Genomic DNA, 24718 nt, shown 5'->3' with positions numbered 1-24718 from the left:
AGTGCCCAAAGGTTGGCACCTGTCTCTTTGCCCCACACCCTGCCTTGCTGTCAGGCACTGTTCAATCACTGTGCTTCATGTGTCCAGCTGTGTCTTTGTTAGAGGGGGTGGTGACAAGCCAGCCTGGTCCTGACGGCAGCCTTTGTGACACTCTGCTCTGCACTCGGCAAAGTTTTAGAATAGTTTGCCTGGGGATGTGAAGAACCCATCAACCTTTCAAGAACTGAGGAGGTGGTATTGGAGCTGTTCTGGGAGCTGGGTGGCTGCTGCAAGGTTCAGAGTTAGGTTACAGTGGGTAGAAGTGTCCCCTTGACACTGATGTGCTCATCCTGAATTACTGTTTCTGTGCCTAATAGGGTGTCCTTAGTTCCTGTGTCATTACCTGCAGCAGGCTGGAAATCACTGAAATAGTGTGTTGTGAGGACTGTGCTCTGTTTGCAACAAGCATTTGGGTGTGGGGGTGCACAGTGTGTATAAAATGGCCAGTTGGTTTATGTGTGTATGTGTATTTTAAATAACTTTCCACTGAAAAATCTGTCTTACTGAGCTTAATCTGTAGATTTGACGTGATTGAGACAATTCCTTGTAACTATACAGTTTAGACATATAAAGATAACGTTTTAACTTTTACTGCTAACTTTAGAGCTTTTTGGGGGCACACCCAAGTCCCTGTGTTCTGGGCAGCAGAAAGGGTAGAAACTTCTGTGCAGTTATACCACACCAGAGAACCCTCAGCTGAGGAAACCTGGCTGATAGACCCATGTTTTGTGCTGGAACATGCAATCAAATCTCATTTGGAGAAAGACTGAGGCACAGGTAACCAAAGATTGCACCAGTCTACCACTCAGAGTTCATTTTTGCATAACAGGCATAACAACAGCTTATATAATTTCTTTAGTCTGGGTTTCTTTTTGTATGGAAGGTAGAAAGCTGCCATAAAACTTCACTGTCTGAATTTGGCAGCCACTCTGAAGCTTCCATTGACATAAAATGACTCATGGCTACTTTTTTGGAGGACTTTGAAGCCTGAAGATTTTTTTTTTCTCCCAATGAAAGCCAGCATGTTATGTTCTATATTCCATTGTTTCTTTTCTTCTAAGAATAAATGTCCAATAAAATTATAGACAGGTGTGATTTTACCACAGCTTGAAGATATTTTTAAGTCCTGGAACAACTAAACCGAACTGTTTCTATTATCTTGGCATGTAGCTTTTCTATTTATTAATTACTATGAAAACCCTATAAAAGCTATAAAAAAGAGACAATTTAAGCATTACGATTCTCTGTATGTCTTTTTTTTTAATATAGAATAATTTTAGGATAGTATGAGGAGGGAAAGAAGCAATTTATGTTAGAAAGTGTCTTGTTCTTCCTTTCTATTACAGTTTTTCATCACAACCCTTTTTTTTTTTTTTTCTCCACTCATTCTTGCAGTGTGCTGCCATGACAATCTGGCCAGAAAAGAGGGGGAAAAAAACGATTGTTCTCTCAAAGAATATGGAAGTTAATACAGTCTCTGTCAGATCACTATTCCCTGAGCACCAGAGGTCCTTTTGACCTGTGGGAAAATAAATGCTAGAGCGAGCTCTGAATTAATGAAGAAAGCAAAATATAGCTTTTTCCATTTACCATTAGTGCACAGAACGGTGGACAAATGTCCCCTTGCAACCTCAACTTTCAGAGATGTCACCTTTCTCCTGATGTCAGTGATGAGTTGCCCCTGCATGACCCCCACACTGCTGAAAACAAAGGGGGTTCATCCTGCACCCCAGAGGCCACGGAGCGAGCTGCAGGCTTCACTTGTGTTCTGTGAGCAGCACCCAGGCTCCTTCCGTGGCTTTTCAAGGGCACTTAAATTACCAAATCATTGCACGCTGACAATCACGGTTTGTATTTTTTCAGTATAGGATTGTCGTGTTGATCCGCAGAAATTAGGGAGACTGGGCTGAGACTTAGCAAATTTACTCTCATGTTTTCAAAACAGAGAATTAGTCCCAGTTTAATTCAAATTACTAATGCTAATTGTGAGGCAGAAAATGTGTTTTTCTTAATCGCGTCTGATGGGCGAACAGGTAAAACAGAGAATACAGGTTTTTTTAATTCTTATATGGAATGTATTTGAAATTAAGTGAACTGGTACAAATCAGATCATTTCTTTTCATAAGCAGACGTTGTACGATGCTCCCAGCCTTACTGCTGTGAGGCTGTAATTAATGTTGATAAATGCTCGTGTTCTCTCTGTGCAGCTTCAGCCCACAGACAATTGGTTGTACCAGAGCATGTCAAATCTCACATAAAAATATGGCTATAGATCATTGGGTTTAGGGATAGAGTTGAGACAAGTCAATTTATTTCCATTAGCAGCTGAATCTAGATTTAAAACTCCGGGGGTCCAAGTGTTTTGCCCGTTGTGTTCTCAGTCTTTCTGTTCTGCTTTGCTGTAATTTAAGGTGTATCTGCTAATCTGGCCTCCAGCTTCGGGATGCAGTGTCACTTTTCCAAAGTGGCTTGGTGGATATTTAACACATCTTTAGTTAAATGTCTTTTTTAAACTTCTGCAAGCAGAACTTGTGTACTTGCAGACATTGTTTTGTCTTCTGATGGCTGCCACTTTGTCAGGAGTCCTCATATAGAGTCAGGAAACTTTCCACTTTTAAAATACATGGGTAGGACTCAGGGATATGAAAAAATTCAGGGTTTTTCCAATGGCATTTTTTTCTTCTTTGCTTTGAGAATGGGACTGTTCCTTGTATCCTTTTCAGTCAGCCTTTTTTGCTCTACCAAGTTCTGATTAGTTTTAACAGTATCATAAAGATCATGTTTGTATGGATAAGTGTTTTGATTTTCTTTATATTCTTAATGTATCTCAATGTGGGTCATGGTGGAACTGTTTTTTTGTTCTACAGTTTTTTTGTCTTCTCATATGAAACAGTATATGATTGACATGTTCTATTAAAGCATATCTAGATATTCATTAATTCAATTTTAATGGGAGCAGAGTTTCATTATATATCTGAGTTTACTTTAACAATGCTTTATATTAAAATTTCCACTGGTACTGTAGCTGCCTTCTCAGCTAAAAGGGACATGAAATTCCTGGGTTTAAAAGCCTTGACATTTCAGATAAAGACAGTTCCAAGGACAGCAATTTCCAGTTTGATTCTATGAGATCTGCTTTTGGACAGGAAAAGGACAAGAACTGTTGTAGATCCTGAGAATGCCACTCGTGCCATGAGGATTCAGGAGGAGAAGGCAATCTTGGACTGAGGCAGATGCAGGTTTGACCTGGATGAGATTAAATGAATAAAATCCATAAGCCTTTGTCTCACCAGGTCTCTCCTTCTTCTGTCCTTCCCTCCTTCCTCATGCTCCATGTCCCTTCAATCCCTGGGTCCAGTCATGGAAATGATCTTGTGCTCCAAACTCTGAAGAGCAAAGCAGAATGGACCAAACCTGCTTCTGCTGCTGGGTGCTAGTCAGGTTTTAAGCAGGCAGAAGGAACAGAATAGTCAATAGATCCACTGTGACACAACCAGCACAATAATATCATTTTCCCAACAGTTATTTTAATTGAACTGCTGCAAAGTAAAGAAACATTTAAAATAAAGTGTTCAAGAAATGAGACTTTCATTATTTGTTGCTTTTGTGTAACTGGAAGGTGTGTTTTTTTAATTTAAAAGGCTGGGTAATTTTGAGTGGGAACCCTTTTGGCATTTGCTTTTACTGTGTTTTCTCATAGATCATGTATGATGTGCAGAAAAGAAGCAATTCTAACCTCTCATGAACCTCAGGGATAAGGAAAAAAAAAACAGCCTTTTTTTTTTAAAAAAAAAAAAGACAATGTTTCTATTAATTAACTGGTTAGTATTAATCTACCTGAGTTTGATTGCATACTTGTGTGTCTGAAGTCTCCAAAGCACAAGGAAAAAGTTAGGACAATGGATACTGGCACTGTCTTTGGTGACTGAAATATTTGTTGAAAAAAACTAGGCTTTGGTCACTGTTGTAAAGGATGTACAAGGTCACTTGGAGTTTAAAAATCAATATTAACAAAGGCAGTGTCGAACTCAATTATTTTCTTGTTCATTAATAGAGTTTATTAATTAATTCATTAAAGAAAAGGCTATACTTTTCAGTGGCTGTCTTCAAATGGGAATGTTTAATTACAAACCGTGAAACCTGGCCAGCCTTCCTTTTGCTGTCTTCCACCTGTATGCAAGTTCTGTGCAATTTATTATACTCTGGGTTTCATTTCAAACTAAATGCTTTAATATACTTTAAAATCACTTCTGCTATTCTGTAAAATAAGTATGCACTAATCTGTGCTTGACAGTAGGCACATGCATGATGGTGGGCTGGAAAAAGTACTTGGGAAACACATTTCAGCTTCAAACTTCCAAATTGTTGCTGTAATAAACAGTGACTGACATGGATTTTAAAGCTCTAACAGGTGGTTTGAGAGCGACATACTGGATTGTATCTGAATAAAAATGTTAAACATATTTTACATTTGAAGTAAGACTTGAGTTATTTTAGGCTGTGATTTTGAGTTTGGAGATTACTGAGTGTCTTCATTCTGACTGATTCCAAGAAGCACTTGTTTTTCAGAGCTGTGAAGGGAGAGGGAATGGAATAAATCTTCAGAGCTCCTCTGTCTTAAACCAAGTGGCCTTCTTGGAGACCACTGCCCTTATTCTGTGCTTCTCTTTTATTCTGTGCTTCTCTTTTTATTGTTTACTGAGAACATGCTTCTAGTTAGTTCTGCCTGTCTGTGAGAAGTTAATCTAAAGAAACCAGTCTTATAGTTTGTTTTCTCCATTTCCTCTGTCTGGAATGTGTTGACAGTGTTTCCTGAGATTTTGTTAGGGAGTATATTCTGTCCTTTATTTTCTTCTTAACAAATGTACGGGCAGTTGAGTCCTCTTTTTTTCTGCTCAGTCACGTGATTTTCTTAGTTGTTCAAACAAAACCTGTGTGCTGTTAAAAAAAAAATAAATCGTGGTTAATTCTAATTCTGGCAAGATCTTTTCTTACAGGACTACGGGTTTTGCTCAGTGTGTTTTTGCTGGTGGCTTTTGCCAAGAGTGTAAATGAGACTCGTAATGTTTTCCTAGAATATTTGTTGGGTGGTGGATTCCACAGGGAACTCACAGAGACTTCACTGGTCATGCTGTGTTTTAGCTAGTATGTGGTCAAGTTGCACCTAAACCAGAAAGGATTAAGGAAAGATATCCTGACACTGTATTGTAGTGCCAGTTGTGAGGCTCTGGGAGCAGAAAGGCTATGAGAATTTTCGTCTCTGTTTCTTCATACAAAATCCTTTTTAGTTAAATTCAACAGGCTATGGTACCTGGAGTGGAACAGGAGTAGGAGATGTTCTTTCTTAACTACAGGACTTGCCATTTTCAGCTGTGTTCCATTTTATGTTTTGCAGGCATTTCTTGTTTAAGACATCTTCTGGAACTACTCCGCTGTTCAGCAGCTCTTCCCCCGGTTACCCGTTGACCTCAGGAACAGTTTATACTCCACCTCCCAGACTGTTACCTAGAAATACATTCTCCAGGAATGCATTCAAGCTGAAAAAACCCTCCAAGTATTGCAGCTGGAAATGTGCTGCTTTGTCTGCAATTGCTGCTGCAGTCCTGCTTGCCATCCTGCTGGCCTATTTCATAGGTAAGGCCGTGTTTTCTCTCTCAAATCCCATGGCTGTGTCAGCAAGTGAAAGTTCAGCAGGTAAAAGGATGGTTAATGTGTTTCACAAATTTGTCTTCTTAATGAGCAAAGAATATTATTATTCCTTATAGTGATTAATGAGGAAAAAATAAAATGGTCAAGTCGTGTTCACTGTCATAAGAGCAGCGGAAACAAGAATTCTTCCACTTCAATTCAGGATTCTTAATGTGCAGTGTTAACTTTAGGTGACAGATATGCACCTCTCATAGATGGTCCCAACAGAGTGATTTAATGACTTTTTGATGTACTACCGCATGTTTAAAAAATATTTGGAAAACATTGTGGTAGTCAGTGAACCCACATAAGTAACATAACCCAGTGGCATTTGAATTCTGATATTACCATCACATGCTGCCTTCAGATAAAAACCACAAAATCATTCTGATTAGTAGCTCTCTGTCTATATTGGTCTGTGTGCCTAAATCCTGGGGTTTTAGTTCTGAATCATTAGGTAGTTCCATTTTGTGTGCTGTTATTTTCCATATTCCACACATCCTTAGTTTTGTAAGGAAAAATATAGAAACTCTAAATATTGTGCTTATTTCCCACAATTAATATATTAGCAGTGATGGTATCAAGTCCTTTCTGTGTTTTTTTGAGATTTTTTTTTTTTAACGTGCTTCTGATATTTTGTCTTTTTTAATTTAACTGTTTCTGATTTCCTCCCCCAGCATCCCCCTCGTTCTCTGTTGCAGAGGTTTTTCTGAGTGTCTACACAAACTAGCTGAGTGTTTTGTACCTTTTCCAGTGCCTTCAACAATACATTGATGACAGTGACGTGCTGCACAAACTCTCTTCTCTGAGTAAATGACAAAATTATGGTAGCTTGATGATATTTTCTGTTAATACTTTCCAGACCTGCTCTGTGTGGGTTTTATTTCATCTCTGAAACTATACTTATATATAGCACTCAAAAGAACTCTAAAGATGTATTGAATTTTCTCTCTGTTCTTTTTCTTTTTTTTTTTTTTGATCCCATATAATTTGACTCTTCAGGATAGACACTGTTTTCTTAGAAAACCCCATTTTTCATACTACTGAGCTTCTATATGTAATTAATGTATACAATAGTAAGAGCTTAGTCCAGGCCTACATCCCAACATACTCAGTACTACAGGGCTAACCATCTTTCTGTATTTCTTCTGTAGAAAGCCTCAGAAGAATAACAAGCTTAGTTTGATACATAAATGAAAAGATTGGAAAGCACATGATTCATTGAACCTGACAGTTATCATACAACAGCTCCCTGTTTGAGTGATTATGCACATGGGAAATGATATACTGCAAGTTGAACATTTTAATCATGTGCATAACTTGGAGGTGATGGATTATGAAATGTATTTTTCCTTGGTATTTAGGTTACTGTAATCCAAATCAAAGCTTCTCAACATGGTTATTGCTTTATACACTTTCATATATAAGACAAGAGAGAACATACAGCAATATATGGACTCTTAATAATTGATGAATGATGTGTCACTTCAGGATAATGACATAAGTGATCTATTTTGACAGAAGTTTTTGAGGTCTTCTGTTGAAAGAATGATGAGCACAATAGAGTTGGTAGTGAACACAACAAAGTAGGGTTTAGGAAGAGGGTGTTGGCTCAAGGATTAAATAATGAGAAGTTACCTGACAAGCTTCATGCCATACACAGGAAAGAATAAGTATATATCAAAACCAGAAAATAGGTGAAATTAATCCTCTGAATAAATTTGATGGATCCACTGTGATCAGAATTTAAAGTGATGGAAAAGAGAAAAAAGAAAAAAAAAACCAAAAAAGCAGTTGCATAGCCTTAGGTAAAAGGTATGTGCTTTAGTTAGACCATTTATTAAATTAATTCCCTCACTCTCAGCAAAAACTCATACAATTCATTCCACATGACAAAGAGCAGGTGTAAGACCATCAGCTGTAAAGTAATCCTTGCTGTCCTCCAGCAGTATGACTTAAGTTGCTAAATCATGTCCTTATTTGAAAAAAGGAGAGGCATTAAAGGTGCTGGTAATGTGTTTCTGCTGTACTTGTCCACAGAGAAAATTTCTTGCTCTCCACCATAACAGAGGTTGTGTCACTGGGGTTACATTACCTCAAAGTAATAGATATGGAAAAAGTCATCAAAGGTTGCAGAGGATGATTCTGCTCCTTAGGTATGAATGTTAGGCAAGATTGTTGCAGGACTAAATGAAAAAGGCAGTGATGGCAAACACGAGGTAATTCTTTTGAAAGAGTACATTGAAGTTGTCATAGGCTTCAGGATTTATAAGTGGATTGTACTGTCATAAAAGAAATGGGGTAATTGATATGGATAAGTCATTAAAAACATGATGTCTTCACGTTTAAACATAGGACTTTCAGAGGACTGCCTAAGATTATGAAAAAGAATCCTAATGAGAGTGATTTATAGAGAGAAGCAAAAAAAAATAAATCTCGGATAGAAAATAATAAATATTGAAAAAATATTAGGCATTCTTATTGCCTTTCCACTAACACACCAGTAAAAGTACAATGAATGAAATGAAAAGGCAATATGTTTAAAGCTTTCAAAATAAAATCATAGTGTGTAAATAACCTTTGGAAGTTTTTGTCGCACTACATAATTGATGTTAAATAAAGATATCACTGAGATTTTAAGAAGTAAGCATTTGTCAAAATAATGGCAATATGCCTCGTTAGAAGGTAACTTTGGGTTTTATTTTTCTTTTTTAAGATACATATAGATTGATTGTTTAGATCATAATATTGTCATTGAAGTTTAGCTATTTAGATAGATTCCTGCTTTATGGGCCAGTCAGTACCACTGTTATCTGAGTTTTCCTAAATCTTGCTTTGAAAACTGTCCTGACTAATGTCTGGGAGAAATTCCTGCAGGTTGCACTGGTTCACTGTCAGAAGGCATCTGTTTGTGCAGAATATCCTTGGTTCTGTGTGTGTTTTGCCATCTTAGGCATCCTGTTCTGTACTTGGGTCCCTTCACACTGGCAGGGTTTCTGCAGAAATTTGACACAGATCAGATATACCAGGTTGAAAATAAATCAAGTGACTTTGGGGGTTTTTTTTGGTTAAAGGAATGGACAGAGGGAAAAAAAATCAGGTATGAAAACCAGCATTTTAAGATGTTTCTGTGGCTGACTGCTATACTCCTTTTAATAGTAGAGAATAGGAATAAAACCACTTCAGTTAACTTTCCCTTTACATGGTATACACAAGTTGTCTGTGTATTTAAAGCCAGATTTATCACTTCTCCCTGTTTCTTCAGTAGCCAGATGTGAGTGAAATGCAGAGTATTAGGTGCTAGAATTGCACAACCTTTCTGGTAAATTCCAGCATGCAGGATGGAAATAAAATTGTTCCACAATCCTCTCTGAGACTTGTGCCATTTCACAAAGCCCAGGAGTTATTCCTATTATCCAGAGGTGACATATGAAGAATGTAGAAGCAGCCATTCAAATTAGGACATCCTGAAGATATTGGGCTGGTGGTAAAACCCAGTTACAAGAAAGTAATTTATAAAGTGTCAAAAGGAAAGCATATACCACACATATTGTCTTTGTCAGAGTGTTCACTTCAGAGGTTAAGGGAGTGATGAAAGCATTTGTCATGTTAAATTAGTTTTTAGCTCTTTTGATTCATGCCAAACTCGGAGGGGAAAAATATAAAAAAGAAGAAAGAAGGAGCAGAAAAAGAGTCACCTTGTGTTTTTCACAAAGTAATTGCTGCCAAATGTAAATACCACATTTTTATAAGCCCCTACACTGCTCTGATTTCTGCCAATCTATCTTTGAGCATCAAAGAACATCTGACCATCAACATGTCAGACATTAAAAATATGGTAATTTAAAGTATTTAGACTTTCCTGTGGGGGAAAAAAAAAACAAACCCAAACTGTTATTTCCTGTAGAAATTAAGACCTGCAATAAGTTTTAAGATGTTTCACTTGAAAATAATATCTTCATACTCTTACTGTAACTTTTAGAGTATTGATGTTATTTTATCTACTATCACTTTGAAGAAGATACAGGAAAAATAAAAGGAAAATGGGAGAGATTATGAGAGCAGCATGCTTGCACTACCTCTCTAATGACTAAGTTACACATGAAAATGTTATTAGTCATTTATTCCTCAGTGTTATTTGACCTTAAAGACACATGAGGTTTAAGATAAATTTCAAGTTTCTGCATAAACTTGAAATAATATATTCACTTCAGTGCCATAGAAAGGACTGAATTGCCAAAGGGTCTGGCAGTTAATTAAGCAAATGAAAATGTCTTTTTTCTTTTTATTCCCTATATATATATTTGAAATTAAACCCTGAAAAATAGCTATGCACAGAACATAAGACGTACAGGGAAATAAATGGTTAATTTATGTAGTTATTCCTCTCGTGCTCCCCGAAGTATTCATTTGTTTCTATGACAGTCAGACAACAAAATTTATGGGGTTTCTTATTTGGAGGTAGCAATCTCATCTTTACTCTTCATCAAATATGTACATACCACAGTTTGCATAAAGTTTTATTCTTCAGGTGTTGATATCAACCTGAGTTATTTTATTCCCACAAACGAGGCAGATATTTGTTAATGTAAGTGCCTGGATGAAGTTTGTTTGTTCATCTTTGTGAGTTCTGCCACTCATAAGTCCAATTTTCTTTCTTTCTCTGGTTCCTTAAATGAGGATTCATCAACACAGGTTGCTGAAGTGGCTGTCTTATGTACCCATTGTTAATTTTTTTTCTCTCTCTGAGTAGTTTTTGACAAACAGGAACTTAAGTTTCATTTGGTTTCTTATGTTTCATTTGTTTTTCGCTCGCGGAGTCAGAAAACCACTGACTTTGTCTTGTCCAGACTTGACTGAAATCAAATATGCCAGACATTTTGGAAAGCAAGGCTGAAAAAGGGAAAATCATGCAAAGCTGGAACCTGAGAGAGGCAGAGGGCATCTGGCTGCCAATCACTGTGATCAGATTCACTTGAAATCAATGTAAACCCAGCGAGTGATGCATCTTGCAAGATTAGCTGATGACAGAAGGTTCTGTTCTTAAATTTGCATTGAAAATAGGTGTCACTTAGGGGCAATAATTAAATTTTAGAATATGCCTGTCATATTCTAAATGTCACACATTCAGTGATTCTTATTGACTGCTATCAGTCAATCTGAGAGAGAAAAAGCGTAGTAGTAGCTCGATAAGCTTATCTGATGCTGCCTCTGAAAAGAGAGGTTTGGAGCCTTTTAGGGAAAAGCATCTGGCCCCATTCTGTAAGAAAACTATGTGCTGGTGCTGGGAATCGTGGTGCCTGCCTCCAGGACATTTAGATGTGGCTTTCTAGCCTAGCAAGTGTCCCTGTTCCACAGTCCAAAAGTGTGAGAGATTCATTAGGGGAAGGAGACAGTTTTCCTAGAGACAAAGATGCTCCAGTATATGTTTAATACCACACAGAACAGGAGGACTTGGATGTGAAATTACTTGGGTATAGTTTCTCTGGGTTTTTCCTGAATCATAATAAAAGTTTGATCTACAGATTTGTTCCAAGAAAACCCAATGTACCTCTTGTTTTGCCTAGCAGAGGTCTCGGGGATAGTGGAAGTTGGAGGATTTCGGTGTGAAGGGGCAGTCTTGCAGCCTGTTCAGTTCTTTGTCTTTGTCACAGATTTTTATACAGTAAACCTCAGCACCTGAAACTAGAGTGAGACTAATGTTGCCATAACTCGCAAAGTGCCACCATGTGCTTAGCTCTTGGAATTGTAAACCCTTCCTGCTCAGCCACCAGATCAAACATGCTTGGAAACCTTGGCAAGAGCCAGGAGACAGAGGGGATCATAGAACATATTCCTTTTTGTGTTACTGGGTGTGTGCTTTCAGGGCCCCTTTTGGTTTGTTAATGAATACTGCACAGCACAGTCTAGGATGGGTCTGAGACAAGATTTTTCACCCATGCTGGCAGTGCTCCCCAGAAGCTGTTTTTAGAGAGATGGTGTTTACAATTAGTAATTTAGTAGTACAGTAGTAGTAGAGGTTTTGGCTTTTTCTAGTCAAAGCTGCAAGAACAGCTCCCTCAGAGGTGGTTTCTTTTTCCTTCTCTCAGATGTGAAGTACCCGCTTTGCTTCACGTGCCCTGGCATCCTACCAGGCACAAACTAAAAAGGGCTGGGTTTCATGATGTCTGTGTGACAGAGCCTATTCTCACTTTCATCAGTGCAAATACTGAATATTATGGATTTTTTTAGTAGTCTAGGATTTAATCCCAGAAGCACGGGTATGAAGTCTTGTTGGGGCAAAGAGATAGCAGAGATAAGTAGATGTAAAATGAGTCTTGCAGGAAGTTCAGAGGCAAAAATGATGAAAAAGCTTTGAGATATTTTAGTGAGACATGCTTTATAACCTAGCCCAACAAACTGAGATGAGGCCATTTTTCAGGGGAAGGGTAAGCATAAAGGATATTGAAGATTAAATTTTGCTAATATAATGCCAAGTCAAAGAAAACCATCAAATAAACCTGTGGTCGTTCTCTCCGAAAAGTCAATGTTCAATATCAGAGTAAAATGTCTCATTTCTTCCTAGGTAAACATTGCTTTCTTAGCAGTTATTTAGATTGAGATCACCAGTTGATCATTTGTGGATTCATTTATATTGATTATTTGTAGCTGTGTTTCTGTGTTGACTCATTTTGTTGTTTTGCACTTAGTGTGCTTATGGATTTTATTCATTTAAGGGCAGAAGTACATGTTTGCCTTTAGAAATATATCCATTGCTCTATGGGGTAATAGCAGATTGAAAGATGACACATGGATTTTTTAAGTGACTGATGTAGCTCTTACAACACCATTATGAATACCATGGAAAAAAAACCCACAAAAAATACTTAACTGTACTAAAGGGACAAGACACTGTTCAAGGAATATTCAAGGAACTTGAGGGAAGACAAAATAAAAAATTGGAATTAAATTAAATTTGTGAAAATAATAAGACAAGGTAATAGAGTACAGAAATTATGGAGCAAAGGAAGCTGAACAGTGGCAAGAGAAATGACACATCACTATGAACTGACAGAAAAATTTACTCACCATATAATATAATGGGATGAAATTATCTCCTTTCAGTGTTTTAAAAAGTGTTTAAGAAATAGTTTTCGGGTTTATTTCAGCCTTTGCTTCTTCAGGCTTTAATTTCATGTAGTCTTGTTGCATGACACTTTGACCTACCTTCTCGTGTCACTACTCCCAGCCATCTTATATATTCTATATGTCCAGTAATAAAGTCACTGGCTTGCCAAGGTCAGTGACTTTGAACACCTAACACAGCATATTCACAGGATGCTGTGCCTTGTTATTAATCCTTCACCTGATGGTATTGTTATAGACAGGAAAAATGATATCTTCCATGGTAACCTGTCTGATCCCCAGGACAAATTTTGCACACAAGATTTAGGTTTCCAAGCTTATAGAATAATTCAGGTAGGAAGGGACCTCTCAATGTCTCTTGTCCAGCCTTCTGCTCAGAGCTGGGTCATCTCTGATGTCCACTCTGCTCTTGAAGACCTCTAGGGACAGAGATTGCACCTGGCTTTATCTTCTTGATGACCTGCAGGTACCAACAAGCTGCTGTGAAGCTCCCCTCACTCCCCCAGGCTGGATAAACCCAGCTCCCTAAGCCTCTCTTCCCACAGCAGGTGCTCCAGCCCCCAACCAGCCTGGAGACATGCCCTGGACTTGCTCTGGTTTATTGATGTCCTTGTTGTGTTGGAAGGCCCCAGACTGGATGCAGTTGTTCTAGAAGCAGAATAATGAGGGCTGAGCAGATGGGAGAATCATCTCCCCAAGTCTCCTGGCCATGCTTCTGTTCCTACAGCCCAGGGAGCTGCTGCCAGGGCACATTCCTGGCTCCTGTTTGGCCAAGGGGACCCCAGGGCTTTTCACACAGAGCTGCTCCCCAGCCTGGCAGTCCCCAGTTTGTACCACTGCAAGGAGTTATTCCCATTTCTAGTGATCTGAGGCATTTTTGCCTGAATAATGATGAGTGCTAAGCCCTGAGACATGTAGTTCTTTACCTGAGTGTGAATAAATGTCTGTTTTCCAGAACAGAATTTGACCATGATTGGTACAGAAGAGCCAAAGCCTGTTTTATTTATTAGAGCTATGGGTGTAGGAAGGAGAGGCTCCTTTTTGGACTGATGCATGTATACTTTCTTTATATTCAGCTAATTCTCTCTTACTTAATTTCTCATAATCGTTTCTGACATCAGAAGCTTGAATTACAATGCCAAAATGAAGAATGTAGTTGGTTAGAAAAATCATGTTTTGACTTGTATGTTGAGCAGATTTGATAGTGAGAGAATCACTGTTGAGCCCCACTGTGTGATTATGAGACAATATGAATGTCTTTATCTTGGCTATTACTAAATAATTACTAGAAAAGGCAAGCATTTGTATTAATATAGTTTCTGAATGGAAAAGGATTTTCATTCTCTAATGTTCATCTTACAGAACCTCACCTAAAACTGTAAATACGCTCTGGGTTTAGTTTGTTTTCTTCTCTGAGATGTCCAGATTTATCCCTCTGTGTCATGTTTAATTTTTAAAAGGTAATATACATAATGCATAACAGTGCTGCAGTTAATTTAATTTTAAGCTTTTTTTTTTTGTTTTTAATTTGCTGGTTGGTTGATCAGCTGATTCCCTCCAACATTTTTCTTACTAAATACTTTCTGAGAGAAGTCACAGAACAGAAGATGTTTTCACATACTGATGCCAGGGTGGCTGAATAGGTTCCCCAGGCTGGATGAGAAGGTGTACTCTGTGTCTGTGGCATGTTATTTGCCTTGCAGGAATCAACTTGGATTAGACAAGATGCTTGGAAAGGTCACTCTGTTGCATATATGATGCTTGTCCCTGTGTGTTAACAGTTGTTTCATTTAAATCTGAGCATGATACAAACACAGAACTGCAAGAATAGTGCATTTTCTATATATTTGCATCTTCTCCTTTAATTTACTTATTTCTCCTGCAAGAGACTTCCTACTTTCTGCAAGATGCAGGTGACTGCATAGAGCTAATGCAGGGCTCAGAGGATGAAGAATTACACAAGGCTGCAGGAGACGGTCAGAAGGCTCTGTCCATGTTGACAGGCATCTACTGCTGGTCCTCAGGATCCCAACTTCACATAAACTGACTTTGGTGCAGTTGTAGCAACAGCAAGTCCAAAACCATCCCACTTGCTATCAAGAGATTTGGCACTGTAGCTGAAATAATTCTGTGCAGTCTGAAGAACAGAATTCCAAAATTTCGACTTTCAATCAGGATCCTTGTCCTACATCTTTGCCTCCTAAATATGGAAACCATGAAACCCCTGTGTAATTCTCGGGGAGGTAGTTTGGTCCAAGGCAGGTGGTTTGTCAGCAAACCCAGGTTTGGCTCCTGACAGTTGGAATTGGAGTTGTGAGGGTCGTGTTTTCTTTTGCAGAAGGAAAGTGATACTCCTTCTGTCAGACTGTATTGTCGCTAGAGAATTTCTGTGTTCAGTTATTAAAAACTTTAAAGGAGAGATAAATAGTGCTTGATATGCTGAGAAAATTAATGGATGCTGGAAAAATGTCAGGAGGACATAGCAAGTGTCCCAAGGTAATATGAGGAGTAGAAATGAACTTGTGACATCTTTGCTGGTCTGTGGAAAATGCAAAATAACTTTGAACTGAAAGAGAAATTAAACAATTTCACAACAGGCACAGTAACAGTTACCAGAGATAGGCAATGCATCATAGTACTGTGTATTCCCAGTAATGGGTTAGTGTGCCTGTTGCATCCAGGGGCTCTTCTAAGGCAAAAACTGTGCCCATTTGTAAGAATGTGGTGCAGAGCTGGGACCTGAAAATACAGAATCATGTTAAAACTGACCACAAGGTAGCAGAGAGCATCAAGAGAAAAGAAATGCAATTTAGCCCTGTAAGATTTATTGAGCCAAAAATTTATTTCACCTGTTGTTTCTTTCTTCATATATATCCCCTTCTGCATCTTGAGACTCCATTAATCACTGAAATGCAAAACTCCAACCACATGAGAAAAGCAAAAGGAGAGCCCATAATGGAGTCTGCTCATTAAGAAAAGCTCAGGGATCTGATTAGTCTTACTCTTGCAGGGGGAGTTTTAACTTTTTTTTTTCTTTTTAAACATTTTTGTCACTTTAACTCTCTTGTAATATTATTGTCTTTATAGCCAGAATCTAAACCTTAAAAACATGAAAGGTCTTAAAGAAAGGTTTAGGGATTTGGAGCTTGTTTCCAGAAGAGTATTAGGGTCTTTTTCAACAAGAAGAATTTTTCTGCACCTCTAGAGGCTTCCTGAAAATCCTAAAACAAATAATAGAAAAATAGTGATTTAAAACCTAATTTCTAATACAAACCAGCTCTGGCTGTCTAGATGAAGAATAAGCTTCAATAAATGGGAGACAGACGCAAGGCTCTTCAGTATGAAGAGTAGCGAGGATGCAGAAATAGAAATAGGTTTTTCATTACATGAGGGATTATGCTTGGGCCAGAAATGCCAAATATTCTGTGGACCGCAGCTGCACTTTCTCTCTGCTGTTGTATTAGCTGGTAATAGTAAAACAATGATGTGATGGTAGAGACAGCTATTTGTTCTCAGATATACAGAAAAGTTGTTTTCCCTTTCTTTGCTTGGATTGCCATATTGTCCTCCATGGCATGTCTTAAACTTCTGTCCTTTTGCAGCAAATGGGCTACAAATTAAAATATACATCCTCCTTGGGCACCACCTGAGGATGCTCCTGCAGCTGCTGGTGTGCTCCCTCAGCCAGTTTTTTTCTGCTGTTGTTCTGACACTCCTTAGTCAATTCAGGGGCTCTTTATTTGCTTGCACAACCCGGGTCAGGGCAATTGCCTGAGCAGCCGTGGGCAAGTGCCACCCATTAGGCCTGAGGGATTACTGTTCCTGGGAGCAGTGGATTTAGAGACAGGAAAACAGCAGGTTTAGGTTCAGCAGACTTAGGGTCAGGAAAACAGCAGGAGGCATCTTGCTCCTCGATTGGTTTTCTGTCATTTGATCAGCACTGCCCACTCTCATATTAACAGAGAGACTGGAAATAGCAGTGGTTTTCAGGATGTAGCTGGGTAGAGGGCTTCACTCAATCTCATCTTGGAATGTTTGTAAAGCGAAATTACCGAGGTTGAAACGCTGTGATTTTCGTCCCTTTAGATTTTTTCTTTCAGATCTCTGACAGAATGAGTTCTATCTTTTGCTTTAGGCCAAATAAAGGTTTAACAACTTTTAATACACGCAGTTCTCTTCATCTTCAGATTTTTTTTTTTTCCCCCTGTCAAAAATCTATGCATTTCCTTTTTATGAAATCACTGTGAAAGTGGTCTGCTTAACTCCATTTCCCTGTGCTATGAAGCATTGTTTTAATATGTTGTTTGACTTTTTAAAGTGAGCATTCATAAATCACTGATCTTTTTTTCCATATTTACCAGTAGAAAACTGTAAACAGCTAGAACAGAAAAAGGCTTTTAAACACCGTGCAATTTACTTAACATTGATTTGACACTCCTGGAGTACCAGACACACAAAAGGTTCCTTAGCAATGGGAGTTCTCTTTCCTTTGGCTGTGTGAGCTTTTGAAAATGTACAGTTTGCCTGCGGTTTCCGTGATTTGAGGATGTTTAGTGTGGAATTCACTCAATTCCTGGATACCAGGTTCAAAGCTATCAGCATCCCAACCTGCATTTCAGCTCAAGTCTTGAGTAGGAGACCTTTTAGTAGCTCCTTTAGAAGGGTGGTGGTGTTTTGATGTGAGTAGTTCTCGGTACAGCACAGCTGGGGGGTTCAGGTCACCAGGTGGTGCAGCCTCCTAGAACAATCCATGCAGTCCCTGGGCTTATTCTGGTGCTCAAGGGCCCCAAGATCACGGGAAAACCATGAACTGCAGGTTGTGAATTGTGCTACAAATCCTTCCCTGCCAACCTTAGGCAGCTCTGGGGCCAGGACCTTGGATTGCCAGTTTGCCCAGCGGATGCCTTTGCCTGGTACCTGAGACCAGTGTGTGCTCCTCATTTCCCAGGGATGGGGCAGCACATGGCCTTGGGCTCACTTCATAAAATCCATCCCATTTTTTACCTTTTGAGTACAGAGCCTTATTCTGAGCACAGATCTTAGCTTTTCCTAGTAGAAAGGTCCAAACCAAAGCTCAGGGCACAAAGCTTAGGAACTGCAGTTCTCTTAACACATTCCTATTCTTCAGCTGTAAGCTATCCCTTACATACTTGGAGCAGATTTTGCTTTAAATGCTCTTCATTAAGAGTTTCTGCTGAGGGCTGCAACTTGCCTACTCCAACAATCCCAGAGCAGTTTACAGAAGAGGTAATGGCTGCATGTACTGATGTACTCCACACCTTGCTTTTTCTTCAGTGTAGTCACGACTCTGGAATTGTCAATATTTATTTTTTTTATAGTGGTACAAAGCAGTTTCCTTAGTTCAGTGTTCAGGGGGTTCACACTTGGGTAAAATACTGAATACAGCAGGTCACCAGTAAGTGTCTGTGCAGATGCTTTTAGCAAAAATTTGCAAAATTTTTTTACTCAGTTTTACTGTGTGACCCCAAATTTTTGTTTTCAGAGACGTAATACCTTTGCTATTTCTTGCAAGGCAAAACAGGCCTCAGATACCAAGGTGGCAGCAATTCTGTCCTTTACTTTGCTCAGTAAAGGTGCTCACAAAAATCTTCGTAAGAAAGAGTTACTGATCAGAGGGCAGGAAAAAGGCTTTGAAAGCAAGTCAGCTGTTTTCAGCAATCTCTGCTCAGCTGGTCACAATTCCAGTGGTTAGGAACACAGGTACTTGTGGGTAAAGGTGAAGGCATACAATTGTATGGAAAATAACAGTGAATCTTTGTTTCCTTTGTCTGAAAATTTAAACAGCCGTGTCTTTTCTTGGCTGAAAGAAAATACAAATCCTAGTTGCTTTCTGCTCAGCTGAAGTGTCTGTAAGACTGTGGGGCTTCTTCCTGCCCTCCTCTGCTGGGATATCCTCTGTTAAATACAATTCCTGTCAACATGCACATGCACTATGCAATGTGTGTTCAGTCTTCAGGTCACACTATTTATCAGTGCCAGCTGTGGGCTGGGAGGTTCCTCTGAAACCCGTGTGGGTCACTTCCATGAGGATAATCCCCTCTGTCAACCCAAGAACTGGAAATCTGCAATCATTAATCCCTGGTTTTCAGTGATACAAATGCCCCACGTGCCATTTACAAATAGAGATATTATTGCTTAGTATGAAATGCCATTTCAGTTTGAACTGTCTGGCTAGTCTGCTAAGATAAAGATAATATTATTCCATGATAGTTTTACCTTTTAAAGCGTTTTCTAAATATAAACAGTTTTTCCCTAAAGCCTTTTTTGTGGAAGTCAAAGGTCTGGGTTGAAATGGCAAGCTTGTAATAGAGTTTGGGCTGCAGATTATGAAAAGGACAAATTTGTAGTAGACAGAATTATATTTTATATGTCTCTAGTTTGCTTATTATTTGTGTTTATGCGTATGTGATATCAACAAATTGAACTGATTTCTCTATATATTTTACTGATTTCTTTCACCTGCTTTTTGTTGTGTGCTACTAGATGCACTTACATCACATGTAGGTAATATTTTGTGCTATACTAAAACTAAATAATATTACTATAAACTGACAGAAACTACGAAAATATTTCCCCTATTTTTTAGCTTGATTATTTTATGTATTTTTCAGAATTTTACCCTAGGCATGTTGTTGAAAATATTCCATGTGTACTGTTCTGAAGTTTGTTGGAAATGCACATGTAAGTAAAGTCAGGAATGGGAAAATTAATCATAGTTTGTGTAGACTTCTCTGCAGCAGGGGAGAAGTTCACAAAAATAGATGAGGCAGTACCTGGAAATAGTTTTATTTTCTTTGGTGCAATTTACAGTATCTTGAAGTGGTTTATATTTTGGAGGAATCCAGTACATATTGGCCACCAATACTTGTAAAGAATTATAAAGTTGTATTCTTTTATAAGGAGAAATGTCCCTTAGACCTGTCATTGCTACAGGGTCAGGTCGGTGTTTTGTGTAAGTTTTAGTGTAGTTAATTATATATTAATATACTATATATTATATATATACACACTATATAGAGCATACAGTGTATATATATAGAGAGAGTGTGTATATGTAGTATACAGTGTGTATATATTGTGTATATATATATACTGTATACTATTTCTATGTATATGTACTATATATATACACACTATATATACTCTATAGTACTATATATTTAGTATACTGTATTATATATAGTTAGGATCACTGAACACTAAATCTAGACTGCCCCAACAGATGTACAGATCAGCTGGGTCTGCTGAAAGCTGCCCTTCCCTGTGCAGATTTTTGCGGAAGAGGGCACTGGGAAAGTCTTTAGGCACAAGACATTTAGGACAAAGCAGTTTGTCCCAGCTGTGAACCTGGGGAAAATCCTTCTAACTCTCACCTTGACACCACTGTTTTAAACCCAGCCCATGGTTGGGGCAAACCTTGAGCTGAAAGTGTTCTTGGACACCTGTAAAGCTCTGAAGCAAAGTTTGCTCTCTGCCTCGCTGGCTGAAGGTCAGATGCAGTCTCCTGTGAGCAAGGGCTGGGGGAAGGCAGGGAGGCAGTGCAGATTTTTCACTTCCCCCTCTCTTAATGTAAGATCATCTGGATGTGACCATCCGTTTCTTCCCTGCCCTTGGCAGCAGAGCAGGCGCCACTTCACAGTGTCTCTCTGGCACCATCAATCTGTTGTATGGGCTGGGATGCCACGCTAGGAAAACAAATAGCACTGGTGTCCCAGCCAAGGACTAACAGATGGGGCGAAATTCTGCTGTCCTCTCACTAAATCCAGCTAGGAAATTGATAACGAGCTTTTTCAACTTAAACTGAAATAAGCTGAGTCCCAGCTCTACAAAAGGAATTCTGTGTACTACCTCGTAGCACTTGTCTCTCTTGTTGAAGTCAGGGTTGATAGATTTCTTTTAATCATAAGGTTTTTTTTCCTTCCTCTTCCCCCCAGCTTATATTTCCTTATGTGTGTTTTGATTCTTGATAGTCTGGACATCTTCTAGATAACTTAGCTATTGCTGGTGTCTTTCAAGAAAATGCAGCTTTATTTATACTCTTGGATTTTATTCAAGGAAAACCCATATTCTCTGGTGCTCTCATAATTAAACGAAAGTTTGTGTAGATGCCAGTGTTGTAAATTTGATTTTCCTTAAGAAAAAAGTAACATCTGGTTTAGGAGCAGTAAAAAATTTTGTAAGTTTTATTTATTTGTAAAGCAATAGCTGCTGTGATTGAAATTAAACACGGGATCATGCTGCTTCTGATTAATTCTAGCACAGAGGAGCCAAAAAATAACTTGATTTTTTCTGTAAATAGGCTAAATTAGCATCTGGTAAATAATGATCGTTGGAGGAATTGAAAAGAAAGACAAAAGTTTTATTTTCTGCTCATTGAAATTACTCATTTTTAAAAAATAATTCTTGAAGTTAAGGCTATGATTCACTGTTTTGCAGAACTGAGATGAATGACAGTTAATGCTAATTTAGCTTATAAGCACTTTACTGTGGGGAAAGTAAATGTTATTATTCCTACATTCCAGATGGCTAAATTGAGTTTCAGTAATGTATATATTTTTCATTACTGTAAAAAATGGATCTTGGGTCTGCTGGTTTTGAGTGTCTTTTGAGTAGTATCAGGCTCTATCTTCTGGTATTTAAAAGTAGCATCATAACTAGAAGTAAGGAAGAGCACTGGGTTTCAGAAAGAAATCATAGCACAGGGTGGTAAAGTGTGATGGACAATTCGTGCCTGTTGAGACAGCAAAGCATGATATGCAATTCCTGCCTCTTTCCAGGTAGTCAGGAGGAAAGATCTGTGTGTGTGAGTGTTTGTGTGTGTTCATAATGAAATGACTTCTTCACCAAGTGCTAGAATAATAACACCAGCTGGACTACACTGGCTTTGGAAAGAATCCTACATCTTCACATCACATTTGGAGAAATTTTTTAACATTGTTTTCCCCTGCAGTAGGCAAAATAATTTGTTCTGGCTCACATCTCAACAGCTTTACTTGCGAATAGCTAACATTTTGTAGTTATTTTAATGAAGAATATCAGTATACTGCTTGAGTTCTGATATTCTGTTAAAACTTAAAATGAAGGTCTGTGTGTCAGAGTGCTTTTCTCACTGTCCTGCTCCACCCAACCACTTGTTCCCCAGCTCATTTGAATTTCCCAGGTAACTCCATGCACGGAGAGGGCTGCCTTGGGTGTTACCATATCAATTAAAATCTTCCTCTGGTCTTTCAGGATGCAGGACCTGCTCTCCAAGCACAACCTTATCTATCCAGTTTTATTTGAGGATCCCACGTTAGTCTCCGTGTGGGGAAGAGTGTTTGCTTTTGAGGCTGTTTTCTGGGAGCCACTGCTTTTTGGGGAAGTGCAGCTATTTCTGCATCGTTTTCCTTCTGCAAGCTGAGCAGAGGAGAAATAGAAATCAACAGATTGTGGAGGGGAACAAAGCCCATGACTTTAAGTGTATTCACTAGTTGCTGCCAGGATATCAAGTGTGACACCCTTGGCCCACGCCCAGTGTTAAGTCACTTTTTACTGTTGTTTTAGCAGAGGTATAGACAGTGATAAAGGAGCAATTTCTTCAGAGTAGGAGTGAAGCTGGACCACTTGAGGAACCTTTCAGTGCTACTGCTGTTCTGAGAATAAATGGCAAATACCAGGTTCTGGGGCCATCAGCCCAGTGTCTTTCATTAGCAGGATGTTCACCTTAAAAAATAAAGGCTTAAAGTGCAATCTAACGTGTAAGAAGCTGTAACAATAAAAAAAAATATTTTGCTTTAATGCTTTGTTCTGGAGGGAAGAAGACTAGTTTTGTTCTATTTCCCATACAACTCAATGAAAAGAACTTTACAGAACAAAGACAGGGAACAGTGATTTCTGCTCTCTGATTTTCTTTTGGAGGGAACAGATCCCAGTCCCTTAGTAAAGCTTTCCAAATTACTCTGCTTGCACAGTAATCTGTTTTTTCCCCACCTCTGGTTCACTCATCCATCTTCTAATGCTGATACTACACTCTCCTTGTTTCAATGCTGTCAGGGGTAGGAGTGGTTGTGTTTTGTTTGTGTTGCTGTTAGTGGTGATACCAGGTTTTCTCATTTAAGAATCTGCAGGAATCTTGAGTCTGATTCCAAGGAAAGCAATTTGTATGTTAGTGCTGGAAAAAAAATTATGAGGCCTTGCAAAAGAAAGATAAAATATAAGGAGATGTGTTAGCAGTACCTGTTTGTGTGTAATGTCAACTACTCTGTCAACATTCCCAAATTGCTTTTAAAAATTTACCAGTTGTTTTGTGGAGAAGACAGTGAATATTTTGTTCTTGACAATAAGATTGTGATTTCCTCCAAATAACCTGACACAGATTAAACTGGAGAGATGTTGCAAAAATGCTTTAAATCACTTATGTTTCCATGATACAGATTAATAAAACTAGATTTATTTTTCTTTATAGTTAGTGTTTGTAGGACTTTATTCCATTTTTTTGATAGCTTCTTATTCTTTGATTTGTCTGTGGAATTAGTATAAAAAAATGACATGTTTTCTTGTTGATGTATGTGAATGGAAACACAGCTGGGTACGTCTTATTTTAGTGCTTTGAAGATTGCTCTTTAAGTGCTTGTGTTCTGGTGGAACACCAAAGTTATGCAGTGTATTGTGCTACTAAAAAATTCAATAGCTTCAATCTACAGCGTCCGTGTGCCACTGCCTGAGCCTCTCTGCCAACAGGTCACATGTGCAGAGATAGTCAGAGTCCTCCTCCTTCCTGCCTTTCCTCATCCTCTCCCTCAGGTTCCATATATTTTGTCAGTTGTCACCCCAGCAGGTGTCTGATGGCAGATAGAGGCCCAAAAGATGTGAATGAAGTAGCACATAATTTAATGATTGATTTACAAAGCAGGCACTGAAGGGAAAAACGCTTCTCTCTCTGATACCAGCGGGCAACCACTAAATCATCAGCCTACACAAAAGCAGAGTACAGCCATCCACAAGGAGAATTTAAGGCAAACCAAGCTAAGCAGCATGCCATGGTTAGCAGCTGGGAGCTGTCAAAGCAGGGGGACAGAGCAGAGCCTCTTTGAGGCTCAGTCCCAGGTTGTGGGGGCAGGACCATGTGCCCTCCTCACCCTCCACTGCACGGCGGGTTTGCATCCCCATCACAGCTACTGTCCTTTGCAAGAAGACTTCTTAGTGATGACAAGTTCATATTAATCTTTTAGAAAAACAGCAGTTCCATGCTTTATTGTATAACTTTCTGCCCCCTCAGTCTGCAGTGCCTTGGGTACACCGGGGCATTGCTGCTGGGGCCGCTGAGAACTGTTTAGATTTTTAGTTGCAGCATTTATCAGCATTTCTGATGAACCAAACAGGAGGATATTTAACAGGAGATGTTGCTGAAATTGTGTTCTGTGTGCCTGCTGCATTGATGTTTACACTGACTGAATGCTTGCACTCCTTCCCAGGTTTATTTTATGGGGTTTGCTTGTGGTGTTTCTGGGGTGGCAGGAGCCAGAGCGAGAAGGGATGATCCAGCTCTCCTGAACTGCTCTCACAGTACTGAGCTCAGGGTTAACAGCTTGAATTTAAACTCTAAATCATACAGAAGCTGATGGAAAGGTACTGAGGGAGCACTCTTGAGTTACAAACTGCAGGGTTTAACTCCAGATTTCTTTCTAAGGTTTCATTATCGCTTGGACACCACCCTGGTGGCTCTGCACCCTGTCACACAGCTGGCAGGGGCTGTGCCTTCCTGGGCAGAGCTAAGCTGCTGCTTGGCTCTTACATGGGAAACCTGCAGGTTGCTTTAGTGCAGACCAGTTTTCAGTGGGAATAGTAAGGATTTATTGTCATCTGT

General features: G+C 39.0%; 1 protein-coding gene across 14 annotated transcripts in view; it reads left to right on the top strand.

Moving 5' to 3' along the window:
- The window catches only part of TENM2 (teneurin transmembrane protein 2), a 634310-nt gene that overhangs the window by 465748 nt on the left and 143844 nt on the right, over positions 1-24718 (top strand). For all 14 annotated transcript variants that reach the window (XM_032702528.1, XM_032702527.1, XM_032702526.1 and 11 more), the window contains one exon: positions 5435-5673. In XM_032702528.1, coding sequence (XP_032558419.1) covers positions 5435-5673 — 239 coding nt within the window. The remainder of the gene's footprint in view (positions 1-5434; positions 5674-24718) is intronic.

The sequence above is a fragment of the Chiroxiphia lanceolata genome, chromosome 15 (genome assembly GCF_009829145.1).
Source record: "Chiroxiphia lanceolata isolate bChiLan1 chromosome 15, bChiLan1.pri, whole genome shotgun sequence".
Taxonomy (NCBI): domain Eukaryota; kingdom Metazoa; phylum Chordata; class Aves; order Passeriformes; family Pipridae; genus Chiroxiphia; species Chiroxiphia lanceolata.
Note: the sequence above shows the minus strand (reverse complement) of the source record. Positions and strands in the feature narration are given on the sequence as shown.